The 23,736-nt window shown below is 37.9% G+C and overlaps 1 protein-coding gene across 10 annotated transcripts in view; it reads left to right on the forward strand.

The window, feature by feature from the left end:
* LOC127788396 (4-alpha-glucanotransferase DPE2) overlaps positions 1-23,736 on the forward strand; it is a 46,302-nt gene that overhangs the window by 22,175 nt on the left and 391 nt on the right. For 4 of the 10 annotated variants that reach the window (XM_052316595.1, XM_052316588.1, XM_052316596.1 and 1 more), the window contains 9 exons: positions 13,889-14,014; positions 14,145-14,219; positions 14,329-14,400; positions 16,042-16,158; positions 16,468-16,565; positions 16,763-16,922; positions 17,064-17,162; positions 21,826-22,023; positions 22,362-22,455. In XM_052316595.1, coding sequence (XP_052172555.1) covers positions 13,889-14,014; positions 14,145-14,219; positions 14,329-14,400; positions 16,042-16,158; positions 16,468-16,565; positions 16,763-16,922; positions 17,064-17,162; positions 21,826-22,023; positions 22,362-22,455 — 1,039 coding nt within the window. Of the gene's footprint in view, positions 1-13,047; positions 13,150-13,350; positions 13,435-13,531; positions 13,775-13,888; positions 14,015-14,144; positions 14,220-14,328; positions 14,401-16,041; positions 16,159-16,467; positions 16,566-16,762; positions 16,923-17,063; positions 17,163-21,825; positions 22,024-22,361; positions 22,456-23,736 lie in introns of all 10 variants that reach the window. The other 6 variants (XM_052316594.1, XM_052316593.1, XM_052316589.1 and 3 more) reach the window with 6 other exon arrangements.

Genomic DNA, 23,736 nt, shown 5'->3' on the forward strand with positions numbered 1-23,736 from the left:
TATTTCTTTTTGCCTATAAAACTGCTTCATTGGGTAGTTCACTTAAATGTTTGTGAGCATATTTTTTGTTGGACAGGATCAAGAAGATTTGAAATTCAAAAATAGGAGTGTGATAAGATAAGGATAATCATTATCCTTGTAGAGTAGTAGTTGTAAATTTATATTTAAAGTTTGTATTTTAAGTTTGGTTTGTTCCTAGTTTTTAGGAGATAAAGAATCCTAAATCTTCTCCTAATTGTAGGAGATAAGATAAGGGACTCTTGTATGTATATATTCTTCCCTATTCTTTTAGAAATAATTAATCAAGCATTCCGTTTTGCTTGTTTCAAGGTGTTAGAGCTGAGGCTCGACAAACAGCATTAAGGCTTTGCTGTTCTTCTTCTCTTCTCAAAAATCATGGCCGATATTCATCAGAATCCTACCCTAACCGATGCCGCCGCTACAAGCTCCCCAAACCCTTTTCGTCCTTCTATTCCAGCCCCTTCTTCTCAGAATCTACAACTGCCTCAATCGATAACCATTCCATACAAATTACTCACCACAAGTTAAATGGTAGTAATTTTAGGGAATGGTTTCAATTTGTTTTATTGGTGATCAAAGGGAAAGGAAAAACCAGCTATCTCACGGGGGATATTCTTGCTCCTCCTACCGATTCTATTACCTATGGCACTTGTGAAGTAGAAAATTCAACCATAATGGCATGGTTGATCAACTCGATGGTGCCAAGACTAGGGAGGACTTACCTATTTCACAAAAACGCCAAAGAGATTTGAGATTCAGTCCAGGAGATGTATTTCGACCTGGAGAACTCCTCTCAGAGCTTTGAAAAAAGGTTAGCCATTAGGACAAACAAGGCAAGGTAACATGAGTGTTACATATTACTTTTTAATATTTGGTTGAGTTTTATGGCATGAAAATTGATTTATTTCATACCATAAATTGGGAGTGTACTGTTGACAGCAAGAGGTATTACAAGATGATTGCAAAAGATAGGATATTTGATTTTCTTCATGGACTTGATACTGATTTAGATAAGTAACAGCAGAATTTTAGAACAAAAACCCTACATCTCTCAGGGAGGTCTTTGTTGAGGTGAGAAGAAAAGAAAGTTGATGAAAGGTAATGCCTTCATCAACCTCAGTGATCTAAGTATAAACTAACAAAAGTCTGCTCTTGCAACTGTTAAACCAAGAGAAAATTCTCAAAAGGAGAAGGAAGGGAAAACAGTGGTGTGACCACTGTAAAAGGCTTTGTCAACCAGGATACATGTTGGAAGATCCATGGTAAACCTGCAAATTGGAAGTCTAAAACAAAGAGACAATACTCGATCAGGCTATGTTGCCGAGGCATCTAGTGAGGACAGAAGTAGGACAAATTTAAATATGTCAGAAGAAGAACAAATTCAGGCCCTTTATCGATTGCTAAATCAAGGTACCAGCCCTACCAACCCCTCTACACATCAGTCTACTGCATCCATGGCTCTACAAGGTAATCCCCATCTCTCCTTGACAACACATAGACTGCCTAAGGATGCCTGGATAATTGACACAGGGGCATCTGACCTTATGTCTAGTTCTACAAAGCATATGACTGAATACACTCCTTGTAAAGATTCAATTGACATTTCAATGGTTGATGGTATTATATCTCCTGCAGTAGGTCATGGGATTGTTTGTCTTTCAAATCTAAAGCTAGAATCAGTTTTATATGTGCCTGGGTTGACCTATAATCTCTTATCAGTGAGTAGAATTACCAAAGATATGAATTGTAAAGTAATATTTCTTCCCTTATGTTGTGTGTTGATGATGATTGGCAGTGCTGAAGTAAAAGATGGACTCTATTGGTTGACGAAGAATACCGCAACCTCATCTCTTTTGAATAAAATAGTCCTAACTGTTACCTCCAATGCCAAAATCATGTTATGGCATAAACGGTTAGGACACCCTAGCTTTCCTTATCTCAGATTCTTGTATCCTCAGTTTTTTATCAATAAAGACCATATTCTTTCTTGTGAACAATGTACTCTTGCAAAACAATCGAGAGCCCATCACCCCATTCAATCTTATAAACCTTCTAAACCGTTTCATTTAGTCCATAGCGACATTTGGGGCCCCTCTAAGCATCCTAATCTTTCCGGTTCAAGATGGTTTATAACTTTTATTGATGACCAATCTAAGGCATGTTAGTTGTACCTTATGAAAGATAAATCAGAAGCAACTAGCATATTCAAGAGATTTCACAAGTTTGTTTTGAATATGTTTCAAACCTCTATTTGTATCTTTCGAATCGATAATGGTTGAGAATATTTTTCTCATGACTTGACCAACTACTTACTTGAGCATGGTATTTTGCATCAAAGTTCTTCTCTCTACACACCACAATAAAATGGTGTGGTTGAAAGAAAAAATGGACATCTCTTAGAAGTGGCAAGGGCTATGATGTTCACCACTCATGTGCCTCATTCATTTTGGGGGGAGGCTATTCTTACGGCTGGATATTTGATAAATTGTCTCCCTTCTAAAACACTCAAATTCAAAACCCCTCTTGAAACTCTTTGTGAATCTTATCCTAATACACTCTTCTTTCCTTCCATTGAGCCTAAAGTTTTTGGTTGTGTAGTGTATGTTCACAATCACAGTGTCTCGAACAAAGTTAGATCTAAAAGCCCTAAAAGGTGTTTTTATTGGCTATTCTTCTTCACAAAAGGGCTACAAGTGTTATTGTCCCATCAATCGGCGGTTTTATACCTCCATCGATGTTACTTTCTATGAGGATCTTGCCTATTATTCACACACCGATTCTCAAACCAACCCTACTGGTCCCCTTCTTGTTTCTTCATTTTTTCCTTCCCTACTGCCAGAATCTTCTCAAAGGGGAGACTTAATCCTTGATAGATGCTGACAGCAGCAGACCCTAAGCCAATTTCTCCAACTCCTGTTCAGTCACCCATGTCTAAACCTGTGCAACCTCTATCTTCTCAATCTCAAACTCAATAGCCTACTAGTCCTCCTCTATCTCCTCAACCTCAAACTCAACAGCCTACCAGTCCTCCTATATCTCCTCAGTCTTAAACTCAACAGCCTACCAGTCCTCCCTGGCTTGTGTATTCCTGAAGACCTAAAGGTCTATCTGAAGTCCAACAGGGTCAATCATCCTCCCTTGATGATGGTCTATCAGAAGACAGTAAAGCAGGTGCTGATTTAACAAGAAATGAGACTGAATTAATGTAACGACCCGCCATTTCCAACATGCCGTTATTCTCGGGATTTCAAAAGGCGCGTCACTATGCTGGGAATTTTCTTTTTCTTTCATCACAAATGATTGCCTCAATATAAAATCCCCATACATACATTCAACATTCCAAATGAAAGCTAAAGGAACGGTAAACCAAACACTTTGCGGAAGCTAGAATCGAAACCTCTGACGGAATCTTGTAATTTCAATGAAAGTAAATCCATACAAATTCGTTCAACAACCATAATATTACAATATCCGTCAACAAATAATATATAAAAACTACTTTAGACTTAGGAAACATCATGAATTGAAGCTAACTATGCTTCGACCATTCCTTTTCCCTTCTTACTGCTCGATTCACTTGGAACGTGAAATATTCTAGGAACAAAGTCCAAGTTAGAAGATGAATCTTCTAAGTGAGGGTTTAAAATAAATTTCATGAATGAATGATGCATGGACATGAATAAACAGACACTGTGATGTAGCTTTTACCTGCATTCTAGCCCCAGCACGAAACCCTAGGTAGTCACCTCGGCAACACCTATTGGGGAAATTGGAAATCCATCCTTGGCACGGGAGACTCCTGCAGTATCCGCGACAAAATTCGTTGGGGAAATGCGGCTACATTACCAGGGAACATCCCACCTCATCAGAAGTATCGATATGCCAACAATATTATACCAAATGAAATATCCCAATTATCGATGCAATATAACATGTATAGATATGACAAGATGTACATAAATTGCATATAATTTGGCAACTCTTTCGAAAATCATACTCAATATAGGCAAAACATACAGTGTTCTAGAAATCAGCCTAGGCGGCTGCCGTGAATTTAGCCTAGTCGGCCCCCTAGGTGTCGACCCAATTAATCGGTCGGCAGTAGCGCCTAGCCACCTGGGATACCTAATTTTTTACTTACCTCTCAACCGTCTCCCCTTCTCTAGCCCAAGGCCACCGCTGCTTGAACGTCACTGCCTCAACGCCGCCAGTACCTCATCGCTACCTCCAGCTCCATCGCGACCTCCTCACCACCTCTACGCCATCGCCACCGTCAAGCTCCATCCTCACCGGCGCGTCTTGCTAACTCAAGCTCCATCTCAGCTACTCTTTCTCTGCCCTAGCCATCCTCACTTGCTGGTAGCTCGTGAGCTCAAGCGGGAGGGCCAGCAGGTTGTGGTCTTCGAGCGCCACAACTGGATCGGCGGCATCTGGGTCTATGACCCCCGAGTCAAGTCCGATTTGCTCAGTTTGGACCCGAACCGAGAAGGCCATCCCAGTTTATATATTTATTTGTTTATATATATAAACATATATATATATATAAATATATATATAAATTTCTGATTTATATATATAAGTTTTATTTATCTTTTTAACTTTGATTTATCTAAAAATAACATAAAATTACATTAATTTTTTTTTTTAAAAAAGTAGTCCGCCTAGGCCTCGGTTTGGCACCTAGTGCGTTTTAGAACACTGAAAACATATCACGTATAAATTTCTGGGGAAAAAACCACTCACCAAGTTCAAGTTTATTGGCTACTTCGGTATACGTGCCTTGCCTCGAAATGCGTGCCCGGGTATATTTCCTAGTAAAAAATTTTGGAATATCAATAAAACAACATTTCCTAATTTTCCAGAATTTTTCTAGAATTTTTCTTATTTTTCCTGTATTTTTTCCCTTTTCTTCCTTTCCTTCTTACCTTACTTGTGGCCCAGCATGTGTGCTGCAAGCGTCTTTTTCGGTAGTGCTCCTCGCCGCTGGCGACTGGTTCGCCTTGATTTCTTCTTGATTTCTCCTCTTATCTTGACGTATTCAACCTCCTGGACATGATGGGCACCCTTGTTTTGTGAAAAATCCGACCGAACCCCCTCGTTTTGGTCGATAACCCCTCTGCTCCGGCAAAGCTCATTTTTTCGACCACACCTCAAAACCCCCTAAAATCGACAGCAAAATGTCCCAAAATCTCCAGAAATGATTCTCACACCTTATAGAACCAAAACCCTCTAACAAAACCCTCAGATTTCTCCAAAATTTCACAGATTGAACGACTGAAACTTAATGAAAAACCCTTGTCTTCTTCCGGCTATTTATAGCCGTTTTCGGCCAGGTTGTCGCCCAATCACAACCTTACTTGCACCACAATGCCCTGGCCTAGGCCATGATGGCCCTAGGCAGCCTCGACTGGCCGTGATACGCCTTCCCCGACGGTGATTCTTTTGCGGCTAACGGCCATGGCAAGTTTGACACCTGCCTTTGTTGTTTGGTCCCTCAATTTTGCTTCCTTTGCACTTTGGCCCGGACTCCCCAAGCCCTCAAGTTTCCCAAGTTTTCACTTCAACCCCACAACCTTTGAGAAATTACACTTTAGCCCCAAAGTTTCGAAAAATTCCATTTACAGCCCAATAAACAATTATACTTAAGTTTATAAAAATTATACTTAAGTCCTCAAGGAAATTTTCGAGTATTACAATTAATAGAAGAAACTGAGGATCAACCCAGTGGTGCTATTCAAGATGATGGGCTAGACTAGGCAATACCTATAGCTCTCCGAAAAGGTGCAAGATCTTGTGTTAAGCATCCTAAATATCCTTTGTCTAATTATTTAACTTATGTAAAAATGTCTCCTCAACTTAGAGCATTTATTGCCAGGCTTGATAGTGCTGAAATTCCTAAAAATATTCAAGGAGTTATGAGAGATCCTAAGTGGAAAATAGTTGTGATGGAAGAAATGAAGGCCTTGGTTGGAAACCACACTTGGGATATAGTTGAATTACCCTTAGATAAGAGAATCGTGGGATGCAAATGGGTGTTTACCATCAAACACAATGCAGATGGTAGTATTGAAAGGTATAAGGTTAGTGGCACAAGGGTTCACTCAAACTTATGGGATAGACTATGAAGAAACCTTTGCCCCTGTAGTTAAACACAATTCTATTTGGGTAATACTCTGAATTATTGTAAATTTTGGATTGGCATTTGCTTCAGTTTTATATAAAAAAATGCATTTCTTAATGGGGACTTAGATGAGAAGATCTACATGAAAATTCCACCAGGCTTTGAAGATGAAATGGGCTGTGGAGGAAAGGTTTGTAAACTGAAGAAATCTTCTTGTTGTTTAGGACTGTTAAACAAAGCTAACTAAAGAGAATTCCCTCTCGAATTCTTAGAAACTCACAGACAATAGAAACCAAATTATCGAATGAAGCAAAACAAAAATGGAAATGAAAAATACAGAAAGGTAAATCAAACCACAAAAGCCGAGATTTATCCTAGTTCGAAATGCTTTTGGCAAACCTACATCTAGCAGTCAACACCCACACTGAGCAGTCTTTATTAGGATGAAAACCGATCAGTACAACAAGCTTCTAAACCCTCATTTATATCTCCGAGTACAAGCACACATTCTCCTAAGAATACACAAGACTCAAACCCGCCTTTCTCTTCTCAAGAATGGAAACTCAGCACTCGACCATAGACAATATCAGAAGCTCTCTCCTATTGATAATCGACTGCCTCCCTAGCCCTCTTATTTATAGAAAGGGCAAATATCCCAAGGTAACTAACTACTATGGGAATATTACATTTTGGCCCCCCAAATTACTAAGTAATTACACTTATAATTTTAAGCCCCAACTATTCTAGACTCCCAACCGAAATTCTTCAATACTTCACTAATCTTCTAGTGCACAAACTCTAGGCAAACTCAACAATTCTCCACCATTTGCCTTGAGTTCTTCACTCGATAGCCCCTGAACCTGCTCTTATCTGGGATGAACACAAAAAACACTGATCATATTAAACACAAAGAACATTAAGAAGGGATAAACAATGCTGTAATTTAGACTTAGGGACAGCTTTGGTAAACATGTCAGTTGCATTTTCTTCTCTTGCAACTTTTATTAGGCTTATCTCCTCTTTTTCAAGAATTTTCCTAATGAAATGATACCTAACATCTATGTGTTTGGTTCTTTCATGGTGTGAGGGATTCTTGGCCAAATGAATAGCACTTTGGCTATCACACATTAGTCTAACCTTAACATCTATTCCTAATAGTTCACTAATAATTCCTTTAAGCCAAAGACCTTCTTTTATTGCTTCTGTTACAGCAATATACTCTGCCTCGGTTGTGGATAGAGCCACAACCGATTGCAGATTTGTTTTCTAGTTAATGGAAGATCCCCATAGCTGAAATACATAACCTGTTGAAAATCTTCTTTTGTCAATATCTGCAGCAAAATCTGCATATGTGAACCCTAAGATGTAAGGTTTTTCTTCTAATTTACCTCCACCATAAACCAAAGCCATACCTAAAGTCCCTTTAACATACCTAAAGGTCCATTTTACAGCATCCCAATGAGCTTTACCTGCATTGGCCATAAACCTACTAGATACACTCATAGAATAGGCCAAATCTGGTCTTGTACAGACCATGCTGTACATTAAGCTCCCAACCGCATTAGAGTAAGGAATCTTACTCATTTCCTTAATGTCTTCTTCATCCTTAGGGGACTGCTCATGTGATAACTTAAAGTGTTGGGCAAAAGGTACTGCTACACCCTTTGCATCACTCATGTTGTATCTCTTAACCAACTTGCTAAGATAGGATTTTTGAGACAGAATTAGCTGTCTATGCTGCCTGATTCTTTTAATCTCTATGCCTAATATCTTCCTAGTTTCTCCTAATTCTTTCATTTCAAAAACTGATTTCAAACTCTGTTTGAGATTCATGATTTCCTTAGTTGATTGGCTTGCAATCAGCATATCATCTACATATAGGAGAAGATATATAGATGCATTATTTGGCATATGCTTAAAATATACACAACTATCATATGAGCTCCTCTTAAACCCTTGGGACAGCATAAATGAGTCAAACTTCTTATACCATTGCCTAGGGGACTGTTTTAAACCGTAAAGAGATTTCTTAAGAAGACACACTAGATCTTTCTTTCCTCTTACCTCAAATCCCTTTGGCTGTTCCATAAGAATATTTTCCTCTAAATCTCCATGTAGAAAAGCTATAGTGACATCCATTTGTTCTAAAATTAAGTCTTGATGAGCTGTGATTGCAAGTAAGATTCTTATTGAGGTGTGTCTCACTACCGGTGAGAATACCTCATTGAAATCTACACCGGCTACTTGAGTAAAGCCTTTAGCCACTAGCTTGGCTTATCTTCCTTTCCAGCTCCTTCCTTAATTTTATATATCCATTTACAGCTAACCATCCTCTTGCCTAAAGGTTTTTCTACAAGAACCCAAGTATTATTTCGTTTAAGAGAGTCCATCTCAGATTTCATGGCTTCTTGCCACTTTCTAAGAGTCTATGGACTTTATTGTCGCTTCATATGAAAGAGGTTCCTCCCCTATTTCTGTTACTGCACTTAACAAACTAAATCAGAATAGCCATATCTTACAGGAGGTCTGGAAACCCTCCTCTGCCTATCCCTAGCTACATTATATCTCTCAGGATCAGGAGAATTTTCTGAGCAGGGGGATTCTTCATAATCTTCTTGCTGTCCTGAAGCGGATATATTATAATCATCCTGCTGACTTGGAGAAAATTCTCCATACCCTTCATTTTCTTCTTGAAGATTTAAATCCTGATCTTGAGAATTATTTTGGCCTCTATCTATTGGTTCTTTAAACAGATCTACATCTATTGATTTTTCTTTCTCAGTATCCTTTGATTCTTCCTTTCCCTCAAAAGCCTTTTATGTTAGATTCCTCATTGAAGGTAACATCTCTAATTACAAAGGTCCTAGGCATGTCTGGATCTAAACTCCACAATTTGTAACCCTGAACTCCTTTCGGGTATCCTATAAACAAACACCTAATTGCTCTAGGGTCCAGTTTGCCTTGCTTGGGATGAGCATAAGCCATACACCCAAACACCCTAATATGATCTATATTAGGCTTGTGACCAATCCACATTTCATAGGTAGTTTTAAAACCTATGGCTGTGGATGGTGACCTATTTATAACATAGGCTGCCATAGGTAAGGCTTCTCCCCAAAAAGATTTGGGTAGCCTAGCATGAATAATCATACACCTAACTCTTTATAAGAGAGTCTTGTTTATTCTCTTGGCCAAACCGTTATGTTTGGGGTTTCCTGGAACTGAAAGATGTCTTAGGATACCATCTTGTTTACATAGGTGGGTAAATTCGTTGTTGCAAAATTCCAACCCATTATCAGTTCTAATGATTTTAATTTTGCTTCCTTTTTGATTTTCTATCATGGTTTTCCAAGTTTTAAAGGTTTCAAAAGTTTTATCCTTTGATTTTAAAACATAAACCCAAACCATTCTAGAATAATCATCAATTATGGAAAGGAAACACCTAGCTCCACCATGAGATAAGGTTTGGGAAGGGCCCCACAAATCAGAATGAATATATTCTAGAGGGGCCTTAGTGGAGTGAATAGCCTTTTTAGGAAATTTAACTTTTACAGATTTTCCAAATATGCATGTTTCACATTTGTCTATAGCTGTAACCTTTTCAGTACTTAAAATCCCTTGCTTAGCCAATTTTTTAAGTCCTTGCTCACTAATGTGAGCCATCCTATAGGGCCACAGTCTAGACTGCTCATAGGATTTTCCCTTGCCTAATGCTGCCTCTCCACATACTGTGGATGCTTCCAGCATTACGCCATTTTTAAGGATAGCCTTCATGCATATGAGGGATCCCTTTACTACCTTAAGGACTCCACCAACTCCTTTATTGGAGTATCCGTTCTTGTCTAATTCTCCAAGGGATATCAGATTTCTTTTCAAATCTGGTACATATCTTACAGCATCCAATTTCCTAATTATTCCATCATGCGTTTTTATTTTAACATCCCCAATCCCTTTGATTTTACATTCCTGGTTATTACCTAAAAGAACTTTACCCCCATCTATGTCCCTAAAACTTAGGAACCAATCCCTATGGGGAGTCATATGGAAGGAACAACCAGAATCTAATACCCAAAGCCTGTTTATCCTCGGTATTTGACACAATTAGTGCATCAGCACTATCATAATTAAATTCATAGATTGAGGATGATATCTCAGCATTCCCTTTATTCTGAAATTTCCTTTTTTTCTTAGGGCAATTCCTCTTAATATGACATTCTTCGTGACATAAGAAACACCTTATTGTTTTCTTACCCTTTTTAGACTTTGATCTAGATCTTCCCTTAGTCTTGATCCTTCTTTTCTGTCCTTGACCTAGCTGTAAGAGCATCTCCTATAGAATTCTTGACTTCTAATTTTTGTTGAAGTTCTTTGGAGTTTAAGGCTCCAATAACATCATCTAGAGACAAATTTTCTCTACCATGTTTTAATATATCAACCAAAGTCTCATAAGATCTTGGTAAAGAGTGCAATAAGACGAGCCTTATCCTCATCATCATATTTTATATCAATGTTTTCAATATCTAAACATAGCTTTGTAAAGTCATCTATATGTTCTTGTAGCTTCTGCCCTTCTCCCATTCTAAATGAAAAAAATTTGGTTTTTAAGAACAACCGGGTGGAAAGAGATTTGGTCAAATATAGGGTCTCTAACCTATTCCATAGAGATAGAGCGGTGGTCATCTTAGAAACCTCACACAAGACCTTATCACCAAGACTAAGAATCAAAGTATTATAAGCTTTTTCATCTACTTCTTCCCTCTGTTTTCTATATTCTTGTATCTATTCAGGAATACTAGATTCGGGTAATTTTTTCTCTTCTTCTAATGCCCCTTTCAGTCCTAGATTTCCTAGAAGCGCCTTCATCTTAATTCTCCAAAGGCCAAAATCATTTTGGCCAGTGAATTTTTCTATATCATATCTTGTTGCAGCCATAATTAGAACTAAAGTCTAACAGAAACAACAAGAATATATCAAGAAAGATATCAAGAAGACCTGATACCAGATTGTTGTTGTTTAGGACTATTAAACGGAGCTAACCAAAGAGAATTCCCTCTCGAATTCTTAGAAACTCACAGACAACAGAAACCAAATTAACGAATCAAGCAAAACAGAATATGGAAATGAAAAATACAGAAAGATAAACCAAACCACAAGAGCCAAGATTTATCCTGGTTCGGAATGCCTTTGGCAAACCTACATCCAGCAGTCAACACTCACACCGAGCAATCTTTATTAGGATGAAAACCGATCAGTACAACAAGCTTCTAAACCCTCATTTATATCTCCGAGTACAAGCACACATTCTCCCAAGAATCCACAAGACTCAAACCCGCATTTCTCTTCTCAAGAACGGAAACTCAGCACTCGACCATAGACAATATCAGAAGCTCTCTCCTATTGATAATTGACTGCCTCCCCAGCCCTCTTATTTATAGAAAGGGCAAATATCCCAAGGTAACAAACTACTATGGGAATATTACAGTTTGGCCCCCCAAATTACTAAGTAATTACACTTATAATTTTAAGCCCTAACTGTTCTAGACTTCCAGTCGATATTCTTCAATACTTTACTGATCTTCTACCGCACAAACTCTAGGCAAACTCAACAAATCTCTATATGGTTTGAAGTAGTCACCTCAAGCTTGGTTTAAAAAATTTAGCCTAACCTTAATCCGGCTTGGGTATAAGTAAGGACATGCTGACCATACTTTGTTTATCAAAACCACAGAAATTGGAAGAAAGTCTATACTAATTGTCTATGTTGATGATATCATTGTAACAGGTGATGATGAGCAAAGTATCAAAATACTGAAAGAGCAACTAAGAGCCGAGTTTAAGGTGAAAGACCTAGGACTCATGAGGTACTTCCTAGGAATGGAGGTGGCTTGAAGCAAGGAAGACTTATTTATCTCTCAAAGAAAGTACACTGTGGATTTACTCAAGGACACATGTATGTTGACATGCAAACCAACAAGTAACCCATTAGACAAAGATTGGAAATTTGAAGAGAAGGATGATGATATACCAGTTGAAAAAGAGAGATATCAAAGACTAGTGGGCAGGTTGATCTATTTGTCTCTTTCCAGGCCTGACATGACCTACGCGGTAAGCAAGATCAGTCAATACATGCATGCTCCTATAAAGAAGCACATGAATGCTGTGTTTCATGTGCTTAGATACCTAAAAGGGACACCTGGGAAAGGGTTGATGCTTAAAAAGACCAAGAAACGAGGAATTGAAAGGTTTGTTGATGCAGATTGGGTAGACTCTATAGAGGACAACAAGTCAACAACTGGTTATTACCTACAAGGGTATACAATGATAGTAAGTCTGCTATTAATATTGTGAGAAATATTATCCAACATGATCGTATGAAGCATGTAAGGATTGACAGGAATTTTATAAAGCGTGAAATTGATGAAGGTGGAATAATTCTATCCTATGTTCCAACCACGGATCAAATTGCAGATGTGTTCACCAAAGCTATGATGAAATCAAATCTCTAATAGTCAAGTTAGGAATGACTTGCATCTATTCCTAAGGTTGAGGGGGAGTGTTAGACGAGATCAAGAAGATTTGAAATTCAAAAATAGGAGAGAGATAAGATAAGGATAAGTCATTATCCTTGTAGAGTAGTAGTAGTAAATTTATATTTAAAGTTTGTATTTTAGGTTTGGTTTGTTCCTAGTTTTTAGGAGATAAAGAATCCTAAATCTTCTCCTAAATTATAGGAGAGGAGATAAGGGACTCTTGTGTATATATTCTTCCCTATTCTTTTAGAATTAATTAATCAAGCATTCTGTTTTGCTTGTTTCAATTTTAAATCTCAATGCAATCTTTGACTCTTCTTATTTATCTGTCTCTATCTCTGATTCTTCTCCTTGTCTTCTTGGGGCACTGGACAGGATTGGCTGAAGCCTTATGCAGCATTTTGTTTTCTCCGGGATTTTTTTGAAACGTCAGATCACAGCCAATGGGGTCGATTTTCTTCTTTTTCAAGAGAGAAGGTGGTCGTACTTTAGATCTTCCTTCAGTGATTTTGATAGTAGACTGTTATTGTTGTTATTCGTTTTGGTAAAAAAAAAGATGTTCTTATGAAATGGTTTGTTAAATAAGGTCAATGTATTTTTACAAGTAGACTAATCTAGGAGATTAGACTCCTCACTTTTAAATTATAATCCATGACATTTCCCCCCCTCTTTATTCAGCTTGAGAAGCTTGTGTCAAAGGACAGCATCCACTATGAAATAATTTGCTTCCATTATTATATCCAATTCCAGTTGCATTTACAAGTAAGTCCATCAGTCTTAACTTGTCCGTATTTATGTATTATGCATGTCCCAAGTTGGCAATAATCCTGTTCTTTTTCTTTTATTGTTTAAATGACAGTTGGCAGAAGCTGCTGAATATGCAAGAAGGAAAGGAGTGGTGCTGAAAGGAGATCTCCCTATTGGCGTTGACAGAAATAGTGTGGATACGTGGGTCTACCCAAATCTGTTCCGGATGAACACATCTACTGGGGCACCTCCGGATTATTTTGATAAAAATGGGCAAAACTGGGGATTCCCGACTTATAATTGGGAGGAGATGTCAAAAGACAATTATGCTTGGTGGCGTGCCCGCTTAACACAGGTTTTTTTCTTAGTATTAAAGTTCCTTTCTCCATTGGCTTCTTCGTTATATGATATTATTTACTTGAATAGTATATTCTTCAATTAAATTTCTTATTCTTGGTGTTTTATACAGATGGCAAAGTATTTCACTGCTTATAGGATTGATCACATACTGGGATTCTTTAGGATCTGGGAGCTTCCAGAACATGCAATGACGGGTCTTGTTGGGAAGTTTCGACCCTCTATTCCTTTATCTCAGGTTCTTAGCTCCACCAGAATCCTTCGACTTCCTTCTGTGTGTGTGTGTCCTTTCTCTGTATTTTTTTCTTTACGCTTCTGCAACGCATTTATGTCAATTCATCTGTGAGCACACAATGTTCTCACTGTAGGAAGAGCTTGAAAGAGAGGGACTATGGGACTTTGATCGCCTGAGCCGTCCATATATTCGGCAGGAATTTTTACAGGTTACTTAAATTTCTTCTTGGAGGCCCACTATGTTTTGATTATGATCTTGTTCATGCGCGGTTAAATATTAGTTGTATCTCATAACTTTCCTTTCCTCTTGAGTTTCAGGATAAATTTGGTGCTTCTTGGACATTTATAGCTTCTAACTTCCTGAATGAATATCAGAACCAGCAGTTTGAGGTGATAGCCACAATATGTTTAAAACTCTTGTTCCTATGTTCCCTCCTGCTCTGTTGTATAGACTCGTGATTTTCTGTTCATGTTGGTTTTATTGGATACTTTTAAGTGCCCCATGGTATCAGTTGATAATTTCTTTACTGAAGTATACGATGGCACTCCATTTATAATTTTTAATAGCTATACTGCTGATTTCATATTTCATTATCTAAAGATGCATATGGGAGCTTCTTAAGTTTCCATCAAGTGAAAGGACTGTGTGTCTTTTTGGTTAGAAATATTGCTTCAGCTTTTCACCTGATATTTTCTCAAATGCTCAAGGTAGTTGAAGGACTTGCTAGAATAGCTGCAATATCTGCTTAATCGGGGACTAATCAGTCTCAGGTCCCAGAAGTGCATGATACATACATACTATCAAACCACAATACTGCAGAGAAATTCTGTGCGGCACTCTAGATAGGAGGTGAAGGCATGGAAATGTGTCTATAACTTACCCGCCAGGACCCACCCCCCACCCTAAAGCAGCTAAGTTTGGAAACAACATTATTCTTGTTTTCCCCAAGTAGACATCCGGGATCTTGAACATCAGATTATCCTAGAAGAATCCTAGTTCTAGTTCAATTGATTAAGCCAGCCCTTTGGCGGCCAAACTGATGTATTAGGGGTGACCCTTATATGTTTGATAAAAATATCTACGTCATATAATCTGCCATAAAATGGGCACTGTGAGGCTCTATCAACTTTGTATGTGGACTGGTATATGTATAAACATGTATATGAAGGTTAAGTCAATTTTTAGCCCCCAAAATGAATGGGACTAGATCCAAACTAGAGTATCCATGATTATCATAATATTATCACCAGGATCAGAAAACTGTTGTGCATACATGGTACTGTACTTGTTTATAAGATTGCATGGAACAAGGGAAGGAGCAAAAATATTTATTCATAATTTGAAGTGCTAATTTCCAAGTTTATGGTTTGATTAAGTGTAAACCCCTGTTTAGGTTTTTTGTATATAAGGAGCTAAGATTGTTATTTTCTGGTATGGCTCTATTAATCTGACTTGCACCTATAACATATACATGGTCTATGGTCTCTTTTTCAGTCCTATTATATTTATTTGTTAGAGCAAAAGAGATGAGATTTTTCTGTATTATGTTGCACTTCTTTCTTACTTGAAAAATCTCTTTGAAAAGGCATTTTTGTTCTTTTCCTTTCTCTAATATATAAACCAAGAGAACATAGTTGTGCAATGAATTATAAAACAGTTGCACAAACAGGTTTCTAGTGTATTGATCTGTGTTTCAGGCAACTGAATGGTCCTGAGTTATAGGTTTTTTTTTTTTGCTTTTGATCCTTCTTTTCCTGTATCTCCATTGTTCTTTTTCTTTTTTTGTCTATCCTCATGTTTAATAGCTTGCTTTTAGCTTAGATATATAATACCTTTAAGTCAATAAAGAAGTTTTGAGATGATAAGAACACAGTTTAGGCACTCAAAGTAATGTGTTTTAATGTTTCTGTTTGGCTGGTTTTGATTTTCTTTTATCAATGAGTGCACTTCCCTTTCTCTAAATACAGAAGATATGCCTATTAGATATTTTCTCAAGGATTCTAACTTATCTGTTTGTTTTGTTATCATAGTTCAAGGAGGATTGCAACACAGAGAAAAAAATTGCTACCAAGCTGAAGTCCTGTGCACAGATGTCTTTATTGTTGGATAGCGACATGACAAGGCGCAATCTATTTGATCTTCTACAGGCAAGTGCAATGTACACAGAGATATGAAATGCCACTGACTGCCCTTCCAGTCAGCAATTGCTTGGAAGTGGTGGGCTGATGGGTCCCAATTTTCCTACTTCATGGTCTCTATTCAGCTTTCCTTGCTGTGTGAAACGATTACTTTCCCCCTTCCCCCTTGTATTATCTAAGAAAAAAAGAAATGCCATTGATGTTCTCTGACTTCTCATACTTCTATAAGAATGATCTCATTGTATAGTGCAACTGCAATCCAAGTTCATTCATTCTTGGTACCTGATTACAGTTTGATATGACCATTTGTCTGATCAGAATGTAGTTCTCATTAGAGATCCAGAGGATGCAAAAAAATTCTATCCGCGCTTCAATCTTGAAGATACATCAAGTTTTAAGGATTTAGATGATCACAGGTACTTGGTGAATGAGTTAGTTTACACATCAAGTTATCTTGAAATGGATATGAAATTGCTATTAAAAGTACATTTCTTTGCTAAGTTTTACTTATTTTTCAACTCCTATAGTTCTTTCTTTTATGTAGGAAATTAAGGCTTTTAACTTTTACTACTGACAGACTGTTTGATAACTTTTATTCTGTTGTATGGCACAGCAAAAATGTTCTGAAAAAGCTATACTACGATTACTATTTCCATCGGCAAGAAAGTCTTTGGCGACAAAATGCTCTAAAAACTCTCCCTGTCCTCTTAAACTCGTCAAGTATGCTGGCTTGTGGGGAGGATCTGGGCCTCATTCCTTCCTGTGTTCATCCTGTATGCTAACTACTTATCTTTGTGAATGGGTCACTTTTCATCATTACGTTATTTTTTATCTTTTATCATTATGTTATATTTTATATTTTATTATGTGTTTTCATTGACAATTTGGAGTTGTGTGGCATTGTCTTGATCCAGGTTATGCAAGAACTGGGATTAATAGGATTACGAATTCAACGTATGCCAAGTGAACCTGGTTTGGAGTTTGGAATTCCTTCTCAATACCCCTACATGACTGTAAGATCCTTAATAATCTAGGCTCATCTTTGATATATTACTGCAGTTTTATTGTATGTTAAATGAACTGGGAGTCCTATAAAGTATCTTCTTGTGGGGATGAAAAGAAAAGCAAAGGGATGAGAAATTAAATTTTAATGTTTGATACTAGGATTTAGCTTTTATGTAAATTTTATTTATTAGAGAAATTATTAGGTGGTGTTCTCTTTGTGTTTCAGTTTTGAGTTTTGAATTCATTTTGAGTTTTGTGTTTTGAGTGTCTGTTTTGAAAATCTAAAAAACGCGTTCTCTTTGTTATTCTGAAAAATTGTTTCTCAAAACAGAAAATTAGGAAATGCGTTTACTTTGAAATTTTGTAAAATGTTATTTTATGATAATTTATTTAAGAAATTTGATTCAAAATAAATTATAAATTTAATTTAAAGAATTTCAAATATAATACAAATTATATAATTTAATCATATATAATATATTAAAATTACAAAGTACATTCTAAGTCATTTTTAATTTCACTCAACTATTAATTTCATAATAAATTTATTTTTACCTATAAATTAAAATTTGATATTAATTTTGAGATTTAAATTATTCACAACATAAATATTTAAAAAATATATAAAGCATAAAATAACAAAAACTATATTAATTGGGCGTGGAGGTGTGGAAGGAAAAAATGGAAGAGGGTGGTGGCGGGTGACTGGATTTGCGCATGGCAGGCGGTGGCGATGGATTGGGCGTGGAGGGCAGTGGCGGGCGAGAGCGATGGTAGTGGCGATGGCGGTGGCGGATCTGGGCGTGGAAGGCAGTGGTCGGCGGTGGCTGTGGCAGATCTGGGCTTGGAGGGCAGTGACAGGCGAGGGCGATGGCGATGGCGATGGCGGTGGCCGATCTTGGCATGGAAGGCAGTGGCGGTGGAGGATCTGGGCTCGGAGGGCTATGGTGGGCGAGGGAGATGGCAGTGGCAGGTGGATTTGGGCGTGGCAGTGATGGTCGTGGCAAGCGATTGCAGTGATGGCGGTGGCATGGATGATGGAGGCGATCGAGCTTGAACAGAAAAGAAGAGAAAGAGAAGAGAGGTTGAAGAAAAGAGATGAAAACAGTGGCTGTTTTCTGTGTTTTGGATGGGGACTGGTTTTGGCTGAAAACAGCCAAAACGTGTTTTTGACATTTTGAGTTTTCTGTGTAAATTTTTTGTGTGTTTTGCAAAATGCGTTTTTGAAAATGAGTAAATAAACGCATTTTGAGTGTTTTGAAAAACTGAAAATGGAAAATGGGCTGAAAATGCCAAAGAGAACAACCCCTTAGATTTTGTCTTTATCAACACAATAAGACCAAGCACTTGAAGCCAGCTGTTACAGCCTCTGCTTGTGCCACAACAGATATGGGCTGACATTTCCGTGGACTTCGTGGAGGGACAGCCCAAATCCCAAGGGAAGATCATCCTTTTTGTGGTGGTGGATCATCTCTCGAAGCATGCTCACTTTATTCCCTTGTCCCATCCCTATTTGGCGCAGTCTGTGGCTCGCATTTTTTTTAAACAATATGTTCAAATTGCATGGGTTGCCCGAGTTTATTGTTAGCGACCGTGATGTTACTTTTACCAGTGCCTTTTGGAAGGAACTGTTTAAATTGAGTGGCACCTCTCTTAACTTCAGTTCATCCTACCATCATCAATCCAATGGTCAAACTGAAGTGGTTAATCGAACCATTGAGATGTACTTGTGCTGCTTTGTGGGGGATCGACCTCAGGAGTGGTTGTATAGGTTGCCTTGGGCTGAATATTGCTACAACAGGTGGTTTCATTCTGCCCTGTATATTTTACTTTCCACTATCAGCCCACTATAAATAGATCGTTGGGGACGATGGAAAATGAATTGTTTTGGTTGAAGTCCTCTTCGGGTCTTTTTCAGAAGCCAAGTTAAGGCAACAACTTAGGTTGGTCCACCTAAGAATGAGTAGTTGCTCTTCATAGCGTGTTAGAAAGCGTCAGTTCTCATAGCGACCCCAATTCTCAACCCTGACCCACACAAGTGGTTTTAACCCGCATCTTGAAAAGTTCTTTAAGGCTCTTAGTAGCAATTGGCGACTTTTTCTTCTTTTACGTCACATAGCTTTTTATCTTCTTGATAGCTGGGAGTTCATCAAAAGTATGAAAAGATGGAGGACTTTGTACAATCCATTCCGATATGGTTGGATTCTTTTCAACAGCCCAAAGACTTGGGCACATCTTTGTTGTTTCCACTGCTTGAAGCGATTGTTACGACTACGAAGAAACGACAAATCCCAACTACGGATATATAAGAGCCAAAACTGCTAACGGCATTCCATCCAAGACACCCTTTGAGGTAGTTTACAGGCGTGCTCCTCCTCGGATGCTCTCTTATGATTCGGGTACAGCCCGGTTAGAGGCTGTTGGAATATGCCTTGCAGCACCGGGATACCATTTTGTAGTCCTTAAGGGACCGTTTCTTACAAGCCCAGCATGAAGAAACAAGCAGAACAACATTGTCAGGATCTATAGTTTGCAGTGGGGGATTGCGTGTTATTGAAGTTGCAACCTTCCAGATAGACTTCAATAACTTCTCGTGTCAATAAGAAGTTATCTCCCTATTTCTATGGACCCTTTCAGGTGCTTCACCGCCTTGGCAGCGTCGCTTATGAGCTATGCTTGCCGGTGGACAGCTAAGTACACCCTATGTTTCGTGTCTGAAGTGCTTTCATGGTGGACTACCTGTTGTGCCACCAGCACTTCTGCCATGTGGGGTAACACCTTGCTTTCGCCCTCAAGCTCTGTTGGACTCACGCATCTAGAATGGTACCAAGGAGTTCCTCATCCATTGGGTTGATTTGTCTCCAGCTGAAGCTTCTCGGGAGCAGGAGGATTAAGGCCAATTTTACTTCATTTTTCCAAAGCAGGGGGTGATGTTAGGGGCGATTCTACTTGACCTCCAATTAATGAAATTTATAAGCATAGAAATAAACCCAAGACTGAATAAGGTTATTTCTGTTTATTTCTATTCCTATTTTGATTAGAATAGGATTATTTCTATTCCTAATTTTAGTCAGTTTCTTATTACTTTTAGGAGTCTTTGTTTTCTTGTTGGATTAGGAGACTGCAGTTAGTTGCTATTTTTCTCCTAGTAGGAGTCTTTTAGGATTTGATTAAAAATATTCTCTTGTAGTGATTAGAAGGCAACGAGAATAATTTTTCAGCATAGTTAGTGTGCAAGAGATCGAAGGGTTCTCTCTAATGAGCCCTTGTTCCAACATAGGTCGGTAGGGACGAAAGTCTTTGGAGGGATTAGCTTTTGATCTAGTTAATCACCCATGGACTCGATCTGTTAACAGACTATCTATTTAAGACCACAAAATGAGTATTTTGAGTCAAATTATTGTCATGTCCTTGCATGTTTGGTTCCAAACCCATTTGATTTTGGTTTATTTTGTATGTTGCTGTCATGTGATATGTATTTTACTGGTTTTTCTTGTGTGATTGTGAGGGTTTTGAATTATCTCCTAGAAGTTTTTGTCAGGACCCTATGATTGTATTAGGGGTATTTTGGTCTTTTGGGGGAAATTATATTGTAAATTGGTTTGGTAGCGATTAGAAGCTGTTATACTAAAAACAGCTATTGGAAGTTGTAATCGCCTGTAAACTGGCGCCAAGGAGGAGCTATAAAAGGCTTCTCAATTGAATGAGAAGGCACCAATGAAATTCATAGTAAACAAACTTATCTCTCTCTCTCTCTCTCTCTCACGCCAATCTCTCTGTTCTCTGTCTCCCTCTGTTTTCTCTTCCTCTCTATTTTCTTCTCTCTCTCATCCCTAATTCTCTTCCTCATGAGGAGAATTCCATTGTCGGACTCGAGGTCCTGACAGGTTGGAATTCATCTATCTATTCCTTCTTCTTTCCATTCTCTTTTTTTTCTTCCTCGTCTATTGTTTCTTTATATTTTCAACAAATAGCTTATCTTTATATCTCTTGCTTTTAATTTTGGTAGACCTAACGAAGAGTTGGTAAATGCCCTTGTTTTTAATGGGATAATCATTTTGAAGGTGGCTTTTTTTTTTCTTTTATCTTGTATTTTCCTTGGTTGAGCATTTATTGCAGACCTTGATCCTATTTCCCTTCTTAACCCTTGTCTTGTGCTCCAATGGCATCTGCAAGACTTTCAGTGGTACTGCTGCCTTTGTGGAAGTCTTGGAATTTATATCTTCAGAAAATTTGTTTGCTATTAAATTTTGTATAAACACAGAATTCAGAGCATATTTACAGAACTTTCTAGTATATGATTGAATGGTTTAACTTTGTTCAATTTTATGTACCTCTGCCAAATGTGCGCATTCCATTTTGTTGAAGTTGACTTCTGTTTTTACACTATATTGTTGGAAGTTGTTACTGTTTATACAAGTAGTTTGCATTGATTCGATATGCTTTGTCGTGGTCATTGCTATTTGAGTTAAATTTTGTTCAACGGTTTGTGTTTTTTCTTTTTTGTTTTCTTATGTGAACCTATCTACAAAAAATAAGTTGAATCATTAAGAATATTTTGGTGGGGCTTCTTCCCCCTTCAGTTCTCTTTAGAGTGTAACATTATGGTTGCTCTGGTAGTGCATTTGGTCATTATTATCTAGCAAGTAGTCTTATCTGGATTCATATCAGGTGTGTGCCCCATCATGTCATGACTGTTCCACCCTTCGTGCCTGGTGGGAAGAAGATGAAGACAGAAGATGTCGATTTTTTAGAACCGTGGTCGGGTCAGACAGTTTGCCACCCAGTGAGTGTGTTCCTGAAATTGCATATTTCATCTTGCAGCAACATGTTGAAGCACAGTCAATGTGGACCATATTCCCTCTCCAGGTTTTGTAACTGAAGCAATTTTACTTTTTGAATGTTATTCTAACAAATACAAGTTGCTTAGTTATTGAGCGGTGATTATGTCAAAGCTTCTGGATGGCTTTTCTTGAGAAGTTAATCCCTAGAAAACCTGAAAAATCTAACCAATATTATTATATGAGAAAAAAATTTGACTGGTTTGTCATCATTTAGTTTTTGTTAATGTAGTATTGAATCAGGTGCAATAGTTGGGGGGAAAAATTATGTGCAATTGTTGTCATTTAAAGCTTTGCTCTTTGATGTGCACTTTTTAAGTACATGCATATTCATGTGTGATAACCATAAATATTTTCTATAATCAGGATTTATTAGCACTGAAAGAAGAATACACATCCCGTCCTGCAGCAGAGGAGACTATCAATGATCCTACAAACCCGAAGCACTATTGGCGATACCGTAAGTACACTTACACTACAGACAGAAAAAAAAGAGGCTATTACCGTTGTTAGTAATGGTGGCCTGGGCACAGTAAGGTTCTGCCTTAATTTACAAGGAATGACGGCCTCCAACTTGAATTTGGTTCTTATATTATTTTTATCTTGGCTGAAGATAAAATACATGAGGATCTTTCCCATGTACAACTGGCTTACAAGGCAGCTTCTCAAAAGAGTATTGTATCCTTGGATACAATCAACTAGCTAAACATCTTTGTTACAATCATGACACTAGTACCTCTTAATCTTATATTCCATGTATTCAGCTTTCAATATGCTTAATTTAAAATCCTCTAGGCTCTAAAGTGTTCAATTCTTGAGCTTAGTATTCACACATTCTTTTGTCTCATCCACCAAGACAATATCATCTGTAAATATCTTACACCAATGTGCCTTTGCCTGGATATGTTTAATGAGTTCATCCATTATAGGTCCTTCATAGTTCATTCCAAGGGAGCTTTAACAAAAGAAATATACAAATCATAGGATTATTGAGCTCACTTTATTATATGTTCCATGCTTCGGAACATGCGTTCCAATTCATAAATTACCAAGATCTTAGCATTTTCTGGTAAAATGCTAGTGACTAAGTTAAAGGTGATTAACAATTGTCCTTGCTTCAGTCTCATTTTTGAAATCATGCTGATGCTCTTTCTTTCATCCAGTAGAGCTTAGAAGTTGGTGATGGTTAAAGTCTCCCTGGCTAGGCTGGGAGGGCTTGGGCAACTGAACAACCTTTTCAAGGTTCTGATCCTTGTAAGAAAGGAGAAAGGCTGGCAATCCTCTCTAGATCTAGCTGCCTTGTTATTGTCCAACAGAATGGAAGGCTCTGTCATATTCATTTACCCATGGAACCTTTTGCATATTGGTTTCTTTTCTTCCAATCTTAGGTCTCCCACCAAAATGGAGCACACGGGACCTTCAATGCATATTGGCTCTCCTCTCAATGTCCAAAATTTTTTGGCGTGCACATATTTTCCTTCTACGAATGCGTATTCCTCCGGCATGCTGCATGACGTCCTGTTGTTCCACTTAGAGTTTGTATACAAATCTTGAGATAGTTTACAACCAGTACTTTTAACGTGACAAAACTAAGCTATCCATTCGCTAGGCTGAAACATGAGATGCTTCTTTTTCTAGTTTAGAAGTTTGAGAACTGTATTTACAAGATCATTGTTTGCTCTTAGTTTTCTTGAACAGGAAACGCGCAATATGATTTCTCTTTTTATTTATTCTTTTTACC

This window comes from Diospyros lotus, chromosome 13 (genome assembly GCF_014633365.1).
Source record: "Diospyros lotus cultivar Yz01 chromosome 13, ASM1463336v1, whole genome shotgun sequence".
In the NCBI taxonomy this organism is placed as follows: domain Eukaryota; kingdom Viridiplantae; phylum Streptophyta; class Magnoliopsida; order Ericales; family Ebenaceae; genus Diospyros; species Diospyros lotus.